This window comes from Mus caroli, chromosome 17, assembly GCF_900094665.2.
Source record: "Mus caroli chromosome 17, CAROLI_EIJ_v1.1, whole genome shotgun sequence".
NCBI lineage: Eukaryota > Metazoa > Chordata > Mammalia > Rodentia > Muridae > Mus > Mus caroli.
Window position 1 is genome coordinate 35,068,473 of NC_034586.1, and position 15,424 is coordinate 35,083,896.

Genomic DNA, 15,424 nt, shown 5'->3' on the forward strand with positions numbered 1-15,424 from the left:
TGGAACCAGCCCAGGAGAAAGCAGTTTGTTGCAGTCAACAAAGATGAAAAAGGAGTGGAGATCTGAAGACTGCTTTGACATCAGCCATGGAGATACAGAGTTTGGAGTTTGCCCAGATGGTTTCCTGCCTTGCTTTGGGGATTACAGTTAATTAAGTTGAATGAATCTCAGAAGAGACCTTGAACTTTGGACTCTTAACATTGTTTCGACTACTATAGACTATGAGGACTTTGAAAGTTGGACTAAATGCATTTGGCATTATGCTATGTTTAAGTATGGCGTGCATAGACTCATGTTTTTCAACAAGTCTATGGGGACCAAGAAGTGGAATGTGATGGTTTGTATATCCTTGGACCAGGGAGTAGCATCATCTGAAAATGTAGCTTTGTTGGAATAGGTGTGACCTGGTTTGAATGGGTGTGTCACTGTGGGTGTGGGTATAAGATCCTCACCCAAGTTGCCTGGTAGTCAGTATTCCACTAGCAGCCTTTGGATGAAGACATAGAACTCTCAGCTCCTCCTGCACCATGCCTGCCTGGATACTGCCATGCCTTGATGATAATGGACTGAACCTCTGAACCTGTAAGCCAGCCCCAATTAAATGTTGTTTTTTAATAAGACTTGCCTTGGTCATGGTGTCTGTTCACAGCAGTAAAATCCTGACTAATACAGTATCCAATTGTATGCAAATGTTCTGATTTCAAAACTTATTTTAAAGCTGTGCCAGTATATTCAAATGCTTTATTATTCTTTTTTAGCAAGGAGTGGACCATGCCTCAGAATTTGATTAGTAAGAACACATATATGCCCACACATATAGAGTGAAAATAATTTGGTCAAGTAACATGTAACAATTAATTGAAGGCTGGACTAAAACTCACATTGGACTATGTATAATGTGTGGATATGTGGTCTTTTCTATTTAGCCTTTTCAATAAATTAATGTTGGTCTTCTTTTTCAATTTTAGTATATTTTAAGAGATCATCTTTACTCAATGGTATACTTCTTTCATGATAAACTTTAATTTGGTCCTGGGATCGTGACTTGTTGGGGAAGAGTACTTGCTGTAAAAGCATTAAGTACCTGCATTGAATCTGTATCATCTGTATAAAAATTGGATGTGGTTTCATAGGCTTGAAATTTCAATGCCAGAGGTCAGTTGACAACAAGATGATCAGAGTGAGGGGAGATTGCTGGCCTTAAAGCCTTTGTGTGTACAAGTGTGTATGGCAGGGTGCTGGGTGGTGATGAAACCAAGTTCATCAGAAAGACCATGGTAAGAAGTTATCAAGGTAAAATTACAGATAAAGAGACACTAATGCACACTACTGATATTCATAATTATGTTTACAGACTCATGCTTATACCTGCACGTTTATATGTACACATGTGCAACATATACAGAGGGAAGGGGAGAAGGGCAAAAGGGAAGGCTCAAGGGAGGGAATAAAGGAGAGAGAGGACACTAAGACTCAGAATGAAGTAACAAAGGGAAGTTTGTGCTATCCAATATATAGCTGGGGAAATGAGAATAACTACAGAAGCTTGTAGAAAGTAATGCATGTAGTAACCACTACTGCAGGATCTGTGAACTCGTGCCACCAGAGTTTCTGCTTGGGTAGCACTCAAAACCAGCTGTCATTTCACTGTCTACTCTTTCTCTGAGGGTTTCCACTATCTATGCTAAATAAGAAAGCAGATCATGCTTCTTCTGGAATCAGCACTGAGGGGTACAGATATGGTTAAAACAAAACGAAACAAAACAGTGGGTTGAGTTCTAGAGGAAAGCAGCATAGAACACCCAACCCATGTGCAGTGAAAAAGGGATCACGAAGATATACTGAATTTCTCAGAGGAAGGACCATGAAATAGATGGCAAAGTAGAAGTTGGACTTCTTCTTATACCTATTATTCCAAGTGTTTATTTTTCAAATTAATGAACAATTGGATTATTAAAAGCTTGCCATGCATATTGAAATATTCCAAATGACACAGGACTCAGAATGTTGTGGTGAGGACAGAGTAAAGTCATTGTTATTAAATACATTGAGTATGGTAAACTCATGGAGGCAGAATCCTAAAACTGTTGCATGGTCTATGTGAGAAAGTTGCAACAAGACAATGGAAGAATACATTGTAGGTATTATTCAGTAAGTATTGAGCAGATTATTTTCTTATCATTGCCTTTTAATTGTGATAAAATACTAAATAATTAGAATTTTTGTTTTTTTTGTTAGATTATTTACAGTGGGTATCAATTCATTGCATATGATTTTTATTATTCTCATGGTTTTAATTAGTCAACTTTCTTATACTAGAGAAAATTGAAATCTTAAAATATTATATGATATTCTTGAATAAAATAACATACAAAACAATTCTCATTTAAATTTCTTGGGATAAGTGATTCAAACAAACTTATCTTTAACTGTGTTCTCTTTAGTGGATGTTCAGTATGTTAGGAAATGTAATCAATTTATTTTAAATGCTTCCCACTACAGCAAAGATTGTCTTCTATCCTCAGAATAGCAGGTAACTAACTATGCATGAAATGCAAGTCCTCAGAGAATTCTTTCCCAGGGAATTTTGTCTAGTCAATGAGGACAAGGGTAAATGAGTTGTCTGTGAAAACAATGCACAGGACTCTTGGGAATAGCAAAGAAACATGATGACATAAAAGCCTTCTTGGTGTTCTCTATTATTGTTTTCCTAACGTGAGCTTTCCCTCCTTTTGGCTTCTTTGTATGAACTAAAAACCTGAGAGTTCTGAAGCAAATCTTAAACTATCACCTTCATACTAGAATATCTCTGTCCTGTGAAAACGAAAAACTGAAATATCTACCCTTATAACTATTTTTTTTAAACAAATAAAGGGAGTTTATCAAAATAAGGTAAGTGAGACACCTGTATTTCCTAGGACATGCAGTCCTAGGACATGCAGTCCTAGAAAAGTTGGAAAAATGTGTGCTGCAGTATCTAATTAGTACACAGGAAAGACAGCTTCATTTCAAAAAGCCTTTCATAAACTTTGGGTATACCTATTGCATTGACTTTAGGAACAACTAGACTTTTAGTTTTAACACATTTCTTTCTCATTCTATCACTGAAACCAAAAGAATTATTTAAGTTTCTATAAGCAATATATTTTTCATATGTTGATTACCTGAGAGAAGTATTAATGTTTAGTCATTTGATCATATAAAAAACATGTTCAAAATAAGATTGATATTGTATATTTGTTTCATCTAACGCTTTAGTTTATGGTAAAATTATTTTTTAATTAAGGGTGTTTAAAACTAAGACAGCTTTTTACAACCTACAAAGGCCAAAATACTGTAAATATAAGCAAAATGGTGTGTGTCTTATCCAACAGAATATGAATGTAATATGTTGGTATGAAAATGCAAGTTGACATATGGACAGCATTCAACAGAAATACAGCCTGATTTTGATCAGTGATTTTAAACACTCCTGGATGGATATATCCCTGTGAGTTGAAATTGTNTTACATCACTGAATAAGAAAATTAAAGCTTCTCTTCATTCTCCCATTCCAGTCCACCTAAAAATCTATTCCATTTCCCATTCCCAGGGAATATTATGCATCTCCCTTAAACCATTCCTCTTTATCTAACTTCTCTGGACCTGTGGATTATAAGTGTTATTATTCTTTACTTAACAGTTATTATCCAGTTATTGTTGAGTAGGGATATCATGTTTGCCTTTCTGAGTCTGGGTTGCTTTTCTTGGATGATTTTCTTTTTTCTACCTTCATACATTTTTGGTCAGAGTCCTAAGAGTGGGAGTGGGGTGTCTCTGACTCTTTGCCTCCCTGTGGGACACTTTATTCCCTTTGGAGTTGCCTTATCCAGCCTTGATGTGAAGGTTTTTGCCAAATCTTATTGCACCTTTTTATGCAGCTATCATTGCTCTTTTCTGAAGGGGAACATAGCAGCAGTGGATATGGGGAAAATGGGAAGTGTTTGTGTGTGTGTGTGCACATGCGTGCATAAATGGGAGGATGGGAGGAAAAGGAATTTATATATCTTAAAAAGCAGAAATGAGATTCTGTTATTATTTGGGAACAAGTGCTCAAATATTTCAAAGGTGAGAAAATCTTGTTAGCATGTTTATAACAAAAAAACCATTAAGTTCTTGAGTTATTGGATAGGTGGATCAGCAGTAAATAATATTGACTGCTTTCTAGAGGAACTGGATTCTATTCCCAGCATTCACATGGGGGCTCACAATCATCATTAATCTAGTTCTATGTATCCTTTGCCATTTTTTGGCCTCTGTGTGTATCAGACCAGACACACATGTGGTACACAGCCATATAATGGAACCAAACATCCAAATCAGAAAAATAAGGTTTAAAAATTAAGCTAAAAATAAGTTGTTGAATTATTACTTTTCTAGCATATAGGATTTTTTTGATTTCTGTTTTTTTATTTATGCATCTTATGTAGGATAATGTGTAATCAGAGGACATGATTCATATCTTAGTCTGAGTGGGTCTCATGAAAGCTCACAAAATGGCCCTGGGTTTTCAATAAACCAAAGACTGAGATCTGCTTCTAACTGCAAGAAAATAATATGCAATGAAGACGCTGATTGCGTAGAGAAGTAACTAAGATTTGGACAATGGAATGTTATCTTAACATAACATTTAAATATTCATTTTATTTCAGAGATGAGTTTGTATGAAACACTCATAAATAAAATGTGTACATAACCCTTTATAACCTTCAAAGCACTGTTTTATTATTCTTCTTGATCTTATTGTTTTGGCATTTATTGTAGCTATGAAGTACTGGCATACATCCAGTAAGTACAAAATTACTGGGATTTGAAGGTTACACTGTCTGAATTTCGATATATGTTGACAAAAAAAATAATTGGACATAAAATATACTTATAATATCAATGTGAATGACAAAAAAATCAATATGTCTCTGTGTGTTGGCCCAATTTTTACATTAAAAAAAGCATTGAACTTAGTTGACAAATAAATACATCTAGAAGATGAATAATTTAATAATAATTTATCACAAATTATTGAACATCAAAAATTCCACTAAATAGAAATACAATAAAGAACATATATGACAGAAAAGAATAACACTGTAATTGAGGCTAAACTCATTTGCCTTATAATAGGGGATTTTTTTATAACTGTACAAATATGAAGAAATTTGTCAACAGTGTTTTTATTACTTGTTCAATCTCAAGTACATAAAGGAGGATTGTGTATATCTCAAATGTATTCATTGCAAATGGAGAAGATTTGATAATTAGTCCCAGAATGTAGAAATGGACCAGCCAACTTACAATATTAAGATCTCAGAGCTGTTTCTTCCAACTTCTCTAACTGATTCCTGGAAATATTTCTATGATATTTCAGTAATGCCTTTATCACTGCTTGTAAAAGTATTTCCTAAATGTTATGCCACATGTACAGTCAGATAACTCAAAATTACTTTCAGGTTTGTATCAGAAGTAGAAGCTAAATCCTCATTTATCACATTATTTTGTGAGCATGGAGGAATATATAAGAATAGGTATGCATACATGTTTCTATTGTGTGGGTGTGTTATACATATAAAATCCAGAGTCCATGCCAAGTTTTTTCAATATTTGATTTCTACTTTATGTTCAGAGACTGTGACGCCCTTTAAAAATGGAGCTCAACAACTCAGCTACAATAACTCATCAGCAATCTCCAGAAAAAAAAAAAAAACAGTTTTCTCTTAATTAGAACTGAGATTATAGAATTACAGATTACAAATTATTGCTTCCCTTGCCAATATTTTTACCTAATTACTGATAGTAAAATCCAGGTCCTCTTTCTTTGGCACAAAGCTCTATATGGACTGATGTGTCTCCTAACCATATCTCATGACATTTCAAATGTGGAATTCAACCCTGGATTCTATATTTATAGCCAATGCATCATGAGGCTTTGCTATTCTTATAACACTAACTTTCTTGATACTTCCTTACTATAGGTGAATTAGACTGCAAGGAATGGCATTGATCAATAAAAGTCACCCAGAAGAGTTTATTCTGCTGGGTTTTGCAGACCGTCCTTGGCTAGAACTTCCTCTCTTTATTATTCTTCTGGTAACATACCCCACAGCCATGATTGGAAACATTGCCATCATTCTCGTGTCTATATTAGACCCCTGTCTCCACAGCCCCATGTATTTCTTCCTCACCAACCTCTCCTTTCTGGACATGTGCTACACCACAAGCATTGTACCTCAGATGCTAACCAACCTTGGAGGCTCCACAAAGACCATCAGCTACATGAGGTGTGTAGTTCAACTTTATTTCTTCCACATAATGGGGGGTACAGAGTGTGTCCTCCTGGCTCTTATGTCCTTTGACAGATATGTGGCCATCTGCAAACCACTGCACTATACCCTCATAATGAATCAGCGCAACTGCATTCTGTTAGTATCCACTGTGTGGCTGACTGGAATTTCCTATGCTGTCTCAGAGGCCACTGTGACACTGCAATTGCCTCTATGTGGCCACAATAAACTGGATCACTTGGTGTGTGAGATTCCAGTTCTGATAAAAACTGCTTGTGGTGAAAAAGAGACTAATGAGCTTGCTCTCTCTGTGGTTTGCATTTTTCTTTTAGCTATTCCTCTGTGTTTAATTCTTGCCTCCTATGCTAGTATTGGACATGCTGTCTTTAAAATCAAATCAATAGAAGGAAGGAAAAAGGCCTTTGGGACATGTTCCTCTCATCTCATTGTGGTTCTCTTGTTCTATGGTCCAGCCATTAGTATGTATCTTCAGCCTCCCTCCTCTATTACAAAAGACCAACCTAAGTTCATGGCTCTCTTCTATGGAGTAGTAACTCCTACACTGAACCCTTTCATCTATACTCTGAGAAATAAGGATGTAAAGGGGGCATTAGGTAACCTGCTCAAGAACATTTTTATGTCAAAATAAAGGCTTGTAGATGTTACATAAAAGCGTTAACAAATTAGAGAATGTTCTGATAACTCATTCCCTGTACCAACCTCATCTTTTTTTGTCATAATATTATAAAACTTGTCTTGTTCCTTTTGTTTCTTCTAATCATGCTAGGCAATGGTTAATCTCGGATAGTTGTAATGAATATGGATATTCTTCTTAGAAAATATATTAAAATGCTTTGTACTTGTACATGCAGAAATGCTTACATTATTAAGTGCTAAAACAGTCATTTAGTTTATAATACAACTACATTGTTCCAAGGCAATTGCCATGAACACCATATAGTAAACATTAATCAATGGCTTTTTAATTTATTACATTTGAAATAACTCTTCAAATTTTTCTAAGTCTTGTGGGAATGTTGACTATACTCTGTCAAGCAGGAACTGCTTTTAATAAACTATTATATAAATTTATAAACTTTATATGTGTGGATTTATTTAATCCTTATTAATTTTTCTTTAATATAAATATGCACTCATGTATTATATATGAGAAATTGAGGGATTTTCATTAAATACCAAAACGATTATTATAAAGATGAAAATATTATTTATTTTATTTTATTTTTGGTTTTTAGAGACAGGGTTTCTCTGTGTAGCCCTGGCTGTCCTAGAACTCACTCTGTAGACCAAGGTGGCCTCAAACTCAGAAATCTGCCTCCCGAGTGCTGGGATTAAAGCCATGCATCACCACACCTGGCCAAAAATATTATTTTATTAAACATTTATTTTAAATATCTTGTCAGCCAGGAGAGGAGATGAAGGAGAGAGGAAATGGGGATTTAGCCATGGAGAGAGAGAGAGAGAGAGAGTCCAAAAGAGACCCTGAGAAAACAGCTTGAGAAAAGAAATCCATTAAAAGCAATTTGGCCTGAGAGGTAGCCATCTTATTTTAGAGGATTAACATTGAGAATTACTGCTCAGTTGTTGCCACTTTAAAACATGTTAAGTATATACAGTGATCCAATCTCAATTATTTTGGAGCTAGCTGAGTAAGACATCAATTAAAAAGCCACTAATAGTTAGCTGTCCTAGATTTCCTAAGTCTGAATCTCCTTGCAGTATTTGAAACAAATTACTTAACTATTGAGTTAGTCCAATGATGGACCATCAGCAATTAGTATCTACCACTAATTTTTTTAAATCATGAAGACTTTGTAACTGATCTCTTCTGATCTGTTCCTTTTGTGGTTGAAATTTTGTTGAGTTATTTAAAAACCCAAAAGTTAATAGAACCTCTTCCCTCTCATTTTTCTGGAGCAATATGTAATCCCCAGCATGGCAGAATTCTTTGTGTTTCCTTAAACATTTTCTCCAAAGTATCTGTGTCAGAATCAGTACACAAAATATCATCCATGTAATGACAAGTAATGGGTTGAGGAACTATCCTATGAATTATTTGTAGTGGTTGTTGCACAAAATATTGACACAAATTTAGACTGTTTAACATTTCCTGTGGCAGAATGTTCCACTGATATGTTTTTATGGATTGAACATTATTATGAGTAGGTGCTGTGAAAGCAAACCTTTCCCTATCTTGTTCATGCAAGTGGACAGTAACAATATTATAATCCTAGGTCATGCCTTAAATAATGAAGAAGTTAAAAAAAAAAATTCTAGTCTCTAACAGCACCACTGGTTGGATTACTCTATTCACTGCTCATAAATCTGCTGACATTCTCCATTTTCTTGATGTCTTTTTTTTTAATAACAAATACAGAAGAATTTCATAGGCTACTAGGCTCTTATGTATATTGAGCCCTCACCTGTCCTTATATCAGCTGCCCAAGTACCTGTAAGTTTTTCTTAGTTATAGACCATTGATCAGTCTACACAGGCTTGTTAGTAAACCATTTTAAGGGTAGAAACACTGGTATTTAACCAGTACTCTTCCACATAAAATTTAGAAACACAGTGTTCTTTATATCCTGTGTTTGGACAATGTGAACATCCTGGAATAGTTTTTAATGACTTATATCAATTCCTTCCCTAAGAAACATCTAATATTTCACCCTTCATTCCATCATGTGCTGTGTCTTAGATTGAGTAATGCACTGTTTTAAAAGATCACTTCCTCATAAATGTATGGCTATGTCAGCCACAAAAGGCATTAATGTTCCTACTTGACCGTCTATTCTCAAACATTTAACCCACATGATGTGTTTATCTAAGATAACTTTCAAATACCTAGAATCTATATACAAACATTTTAAACTAGCCATTCTGAATTCCATCCTTCTTGTGATATGATAGGTACATCAGCTCCCATATCCACCATATATATCTTCTATCTCAGTACCATTTACTTGCCATTTTAATTGTGGCTTAGGTCACTAACAACAGTTTGTCAGAACACACATTTTCCAGTACTTCCAGGACCCTTATTCTTTCTACTTGAGTGGTTTTACACTTGATATAAAGAAACAGTAACAACCGAAAAAACATGTCATCTGTATTAAATTGCAGCTCTCTTTTTTACATAGGCTATAATTTAAATTTCTCATTTGAAATCTTCATCTTTAACTCCCAGGTACAGAATGCATCCTTGCAAAGTCAATCCACTCCTTCCAATATCATCCTTACAGTACCTGAGGACAGGAGTTATTTTATAATATTAAATTTTTGGCAATTGAATGAGAGAGGTGTTTACCTGTGGTAAACAAGTCAAGAGCTCTGCTGCCTCAGTAGTGTACATTAAATCTCTAGTGATGAATGGAAGATTTTTGGTCTGCATGTTACTCCTTGGCAGTAATAGCTCATAATTTTTTTTGCTGCATTGCCCTGAGCTAGGCCCCCAAGGCCATTTTCTCACAGGAAGAGTTTATCTTGAATGTCTTCTTTTAAACCTATATTCATTTGCCCAGTGGCAACCCTGACAGATCACCTATACAAACCTAGAAGCCCAGGCCTTCTTTCTGGTTTTTATTTAGAAAAACCATTGCCCTTACAATGCCTTGTTCACAATTTTGTTGCCAATAATCACATTTGCCACAAGTAAAGCACCAGGAATTTTGAGATCTGATACCTTTGGTAGCTTGGACATTTTGATGTCAGGAACCTTTAACTATAGCTTTGTGGGAAAACTCTGCTAATTAAGGTTAAAGCCTATCATTGCCTGAATGGCTTTCTGGGGCTCTTCACATAATGAAGAACTCCTTTCATTAAGTGTGTCTCCTTCTTTAACCTTATCTGGTGTATTCTAATTCCCCACACCCGCTTCTACCCGAGGAATGTTATGTAGCCTCAACTAATTTATAGGATAAATTTCCTTCCTCCTCTAAAATCCTATTCAACCAGCTCCTTAGATTCCTGAAATGTTTCCCCATGATAATCAGGTATGCCATGTACCCTAAAGCCCCAGCCATTGACCTTTGCCTATCCTGAAAGTACCTCAAAATTTTATAAGCTTTTAATGACCCTAAATAAAATTGATATATCTACTGACAAGTTATCTCTGTGTGGTCATGCACTGTATGTACTTACAGGGCTTCTGAACCTCCTGTTCAATATCTCTGCTCCCAGTGCCCTCATGGAGTATATCAGACCCCAAACTCCAAGAGCAGATAAACCCACATAGCTTAGCCTATTATATTAAAAGGGTGCATTTTAGAACCAATATTTGTCATATCCCTTATTAACTCATTCATATTTGCTACCAGTTGTTTTAATGATCTAGTAACTTTTTACATTCAGTATTTGGATTTTCAAACACCCAGTTCCCTAACAACACTTGGCTTGTGTGAGATCTTGTTTGACTTTGTTCACAGCTGAGACTAACCTTTGTAAAAATTCAGTAAAGGCTTTGCCAGAGCCTTATATATTTGTAAATGAGGTGGAATGCTTTCCTGGCCTCTAACTTTGCCTCAAGCTCTTAAAGACACTAAGTGGCATTATTCTATAGTAGCATCTAAAAATTGAATCTATTATATATCAGACTACCACCATTCACCTAGCAACTGGTATTTTCTTATATTCATTCCCTTCAATCTACTTCACTGTTAAATATTTGTGGCTTATTCCCCCCACCATATTACCCATTGCAGTTGGTGACCAGTCTTGAGTATATCTTACCTATCTCTTCCAGTTTGGTGGAATAATTCTATTTTGAGTAGCTCAGTTACTTAGAATTTGTTTCAGATAAGGCAAGTGCATCCCACATGAAATCATGGCCTTTGTAAACTGCCTTAAATCTACAATTTCTATTGGAGACTACTTTAGTTTGTCATAACTTTGTTCCACATCATTAGCAGGCATGTGCTGTATGACTGGCAAAGTTGATGATGATCCCACAACACCAAGCCTCCCTTCTTCTAATTCTGGTGGCACAACTGGTTCTAACCCTTTTTTGAAACAGGCTGTTTAATCATACTGTCCTCCTAATATTTCTGATTTTCTTTGACTCAACCTCCCTCCTGACCAGTTTCTTTTCTTCTTTTCTCCTGTAGGAAACTCCCATTATCTTGCTGAAATGCTGGTGCAGGGATGTTTTGTTCCATCTTTTCTAGTGTCCCTTGCCTCTCAAGTGCTTCCATCTTCACCTGTAAACTATCCAGTTGCCCAGCCAATTCTGCAACCCTTTCAGAAGAGAGTAGGGTGACCACTTTTGTTTTCCTATTTCAGCCATTTTGTTTGTTTGTTTCTAAGCACTTACATTTCTACCTGCAATTTTTCCAAGTGCTCATCCATTTCCCAAAATTTTTTTTGAAACAAAACAAAAAAGAAAGAATAAGAAAGAAAAAAAACAAAACAAAAAACAAACAAACAACAACAACAACAACAAAACCCCAGAAAATCCCCTCTTTGAGCAGAACTAAGAATATCCCAGTGGTTACAGCCACAATACATTTTTTAATGTCATCATGAAAAAAAATCCATTCTTTCGACCCCTGCCAATTTCTCTATGGCACTTTAAATCAAATTTTCCATTTTTATCCTTAACATTCATGCACCAGTTGTATCTGCTCTTTCAATTTTGTGGGTTCTTCTTATCCCTACCCTTTATTCCCCATTTTTATACCTAACCCTAGAAAGGAGAGAAACTAAGATTGAGGGGAGAGAGTTATTAGGAATTCCACCAATTCTAATTTTCTTTCATTTGTTTCTTCATTGACCACAGCTACTAACAAACCAAAATCACGCTCTCTAAATGACCAATAATCACCCACACCTACATTTTGGGGCCCTAGTATTTATATACACTCTGAAATTTTCAGAAAATTCTAAACACCACACAATCACAGAAACTATCTGCAGATGTCAAAACCATGCCTTGGCCAAGGTACGAGGCAAACTAGTCTGATGGTCAGTCTGAAGCACCCAGAGATTCCTATGACTGGGATTAACAAAAATATGTTCTGATAATATTTATGTGTTTTTTTTTTAACAAACCAAAATTCCAAAATTGTCACTACAAATTTTCAACACAATTTATTCACAATTCAGTGAGCATCATTACCATTGTCTTTTACATTCCTCAGCAGCAGCTACCTTTTTTCTGACTTCATGCTGTGTGCTAGACACTGCAGTTTGTTTCCCACACATTTTCACTCTGTCCCCAGCTACAATTTGATTGTGCCTTATCATCACTATTAGTGTTTGTAGATGCAAGATCTCATGTAACTCAGGCTGGCTTTGAACTCACTGTTTAGCTGAGGACTACCTGGAACACCTGACCCTACTGTCCCTTCCTTTCAGGGTCTAAAATCATAGGTTTCACCTCAAAGTTTCTGCAGTGCTGAGCTCCAGCCGGGGACCTAACACTTGCTAGGTAATCAGTCTGTCAACTGCTTCATCGCTAGCCTCACTTTGCATTTTATTTTATCATTATTTCTATTTCACAGAATGGAGAATATGAAGCCCAGCAGCTATGAAGAAACATAATATAATGGGCAGAGACAGAAAGACAAAGGCACTTTAGATCCCATATGCTAGTCTAGCAGCTACCATGGTGTATAGATAGACACAGAGACAAATTCGAATCACAGCACGTCTATGTCTATGCACTAACTATAAAGAGATTGCACTGTGTAGAGTGGGTTTACTACCGAGTTTAATGCCTTGGGATCAACTGCTCATTCTCTCTACTTCCTTACATATGAAACAAACAAGGTTTGTTTTTATACTTATGACCTTTTTGTCTGTTTTATTTAAGGGGGTGAAGGAAGATCATAAAGGACAATTTTGGGATACATTGTGGGAAGGCATGTCTCTGTATACTCAATTGTTAATTCTGAACCCACAGAGAGCTAAATGCTGCCAGGATCTTGGTATTGTTTCTTCCTTACTAGCTAGAGGCAATCTAGACTTGTATCTGAATGATTATAATAAAGATCTGATGGTCAAATAGCCTGGCAAGAAGTAGAAGGCAGATCTTTCAAAAGAGAGGGTCAGGGGCATCTGGGAGAAGAAAGAAGTGGTAGGAGATTCGTTAGATGATACAGAGGTTAAGGATTGACCGGAGTAGAGCAGAGCAGAGCAGAGCAGAGAGGTAGACCTAGCCATGGGGCAGGATGTAGTCCCAGGGTTGGTCAGGTAAAAGCTAGATGGCTGGCTGGGAGACTGCCTTACAAAAAGGCTCAAGCTTAAAATATTAAAAAGTTTCTGAGTCATAATTTATACTGCTGGTGAGTCTTAAAGTCCCACTATAGGACAGATTAGGAATCTGGAGTTTGAAGTATAAAGGGGGTTCTGAGTGGACATACAGAGGAAGAAAAGGCACACCATGCAGAAGGAACAAATCATTAGTTTGGAGTCATGGGTATGTCAGGATTGCAGAAGGACAAAGGATGAGAGCAACCTGGAAGATGAGGCTGTGGGGAGGTGGAAGCATATCCCAAGTGTGATCAGACCTTAGGGGGAACTTGTCTTTATCCCAGGAAGGTAGAGAGAGACATTGCAGAGTTAAGCTCAGATGTGATAGGTCAGAACTAAGATCCCAAGCCAAAATTTCAACAGCATTGTGCTGAGGGTTTATTTCCCAGGAGATGGGAGTCTCATAGCAGTTTCAGGGACTCCAACAAAGGTTATCCTTTTCCTTTAGCAATTCAGAGAGCTCATATATACCAGGCAGCCCTTGAGGTTTCTGAAAAACTTGGCTGATGCCAGAATGAGTATCCCCATAACTGGACAGGGTCTTAGCTTCCCCTAATCCACTGTCAGATGGAGAAGCCACTGATGATGAGTTCTTATCTCCTCTGCCCCTTAGCCGAAAAACATCTATGGTTTCTTTATTAGAAAGGCATTCAGGTCATATGGGCCTATGAGTGCATGTAGGACTACCATTGCTGCTCAGAGGAACCTGCCCAGAACCCTCAGGACACAGAAACTGAGGAGTTGCCTGGGACAGGAGTCTTCCAGTTTCTGTCTGCTCCCAGAGCTGATCCTGTACAACATAGCTACATACAGAAATTCCAACAGAAAAAGGCTGAACTCCCAGGAGTGCCTACACACCTGCGAACACAGACCAGTAAGAACACCACTTCTTTCCAAATTCCTGGCCCAAGAGGAACCCTCCCAGAGCCAGCAGAACACAGGACCCAAGGATCAGATGGGGACAGGATCTTTCTGGCTTCTGTCTGCATACCACAGCTGACCACAGCGCTCCATATGTAATTTCTCCCAGAGAGAACTCCAGACTTCTAGGAGTACTGAGGCCCAGAATTGCAGGATAGATAAGCCACAGTCAGATACAGCAAGAAGAGCTAACACAAGAGATAACCAGATGATGGAAAGCAAACAGAAGATAAGCAAACAGAAGCAACAGAGCTTCTTTTTTTATTATTGATTTTTATGAGATATTTTCTTTATATACATTTCAAATTTCAAATGCTATCCCGAAAGTTCCCTATACCCTCCATTCCTCCTGCTCCCCTACATACCCACTCCCACTTCTTGGCCCTGGCATTCCCCTGTACTGGGGTGTATAAAGTTTGCAATACCAAGGAGCCGCTCTTCCCAGTGATGGCCGACTAGGCCATCTTCTGCTACATATGCAGCTAGAGATACCAGCTCAAGGGGTACTGGTTAGTTCATATTGTTGTTCCACCTATAGGGTTGCAGACCCCTTCATATCCTTGGGTGCTGTCTCTAGCTTCTCCACTGGGGACCCTGTGTTCCATCTTACGGATGACGGTGAGAATCCACTTCTGTATTTGCCAGGCATTGGCATAGCCTCATACGAGACAGCTCTAACAGGGTCCCCTCAGCAAAATCTTTCTGGCATATTCAATAGTGTCTGAGTTTGGTGGCTGATTATGGGATGGATCCCCAGGTGTGGTAGCCTCTGGATAGTCCATCCTTTCATCTTAGCTCCAAACTTTGTCTCTGTAACTTCTTTCATGGGTATTTTGTTCCCTATTCTAAGGAGGAATAAAGTATCCACCCATTGGTCTTCCCTCTTCTTCTTTTTTTTTTTTTTTTTTTTTTTTTTT

General features: G+C 37.1%; 1 protein-coding gene across 1 annotated transcript; it reads left to right on the forward strand.

Annotated features, from left to right (window-relative positions):
• The first annotated feature begins 6,027 nt into the window (after positions 1-6,027).
• On the forward strand, positions 6,028-6,966 carry LOC110284146 (olfactory receptor 2B11-like). The gene has a single exon (XM_021149805.1). It carries the CDS (start codon positions 6,028-6,030, stop codon positions 6,964-6,966), a length of 939 nt encoding a protein of 312 aa, XP_021005464.1.
• Positions 6,967-15,424: the final 8,458 nt, after the last annotated feature.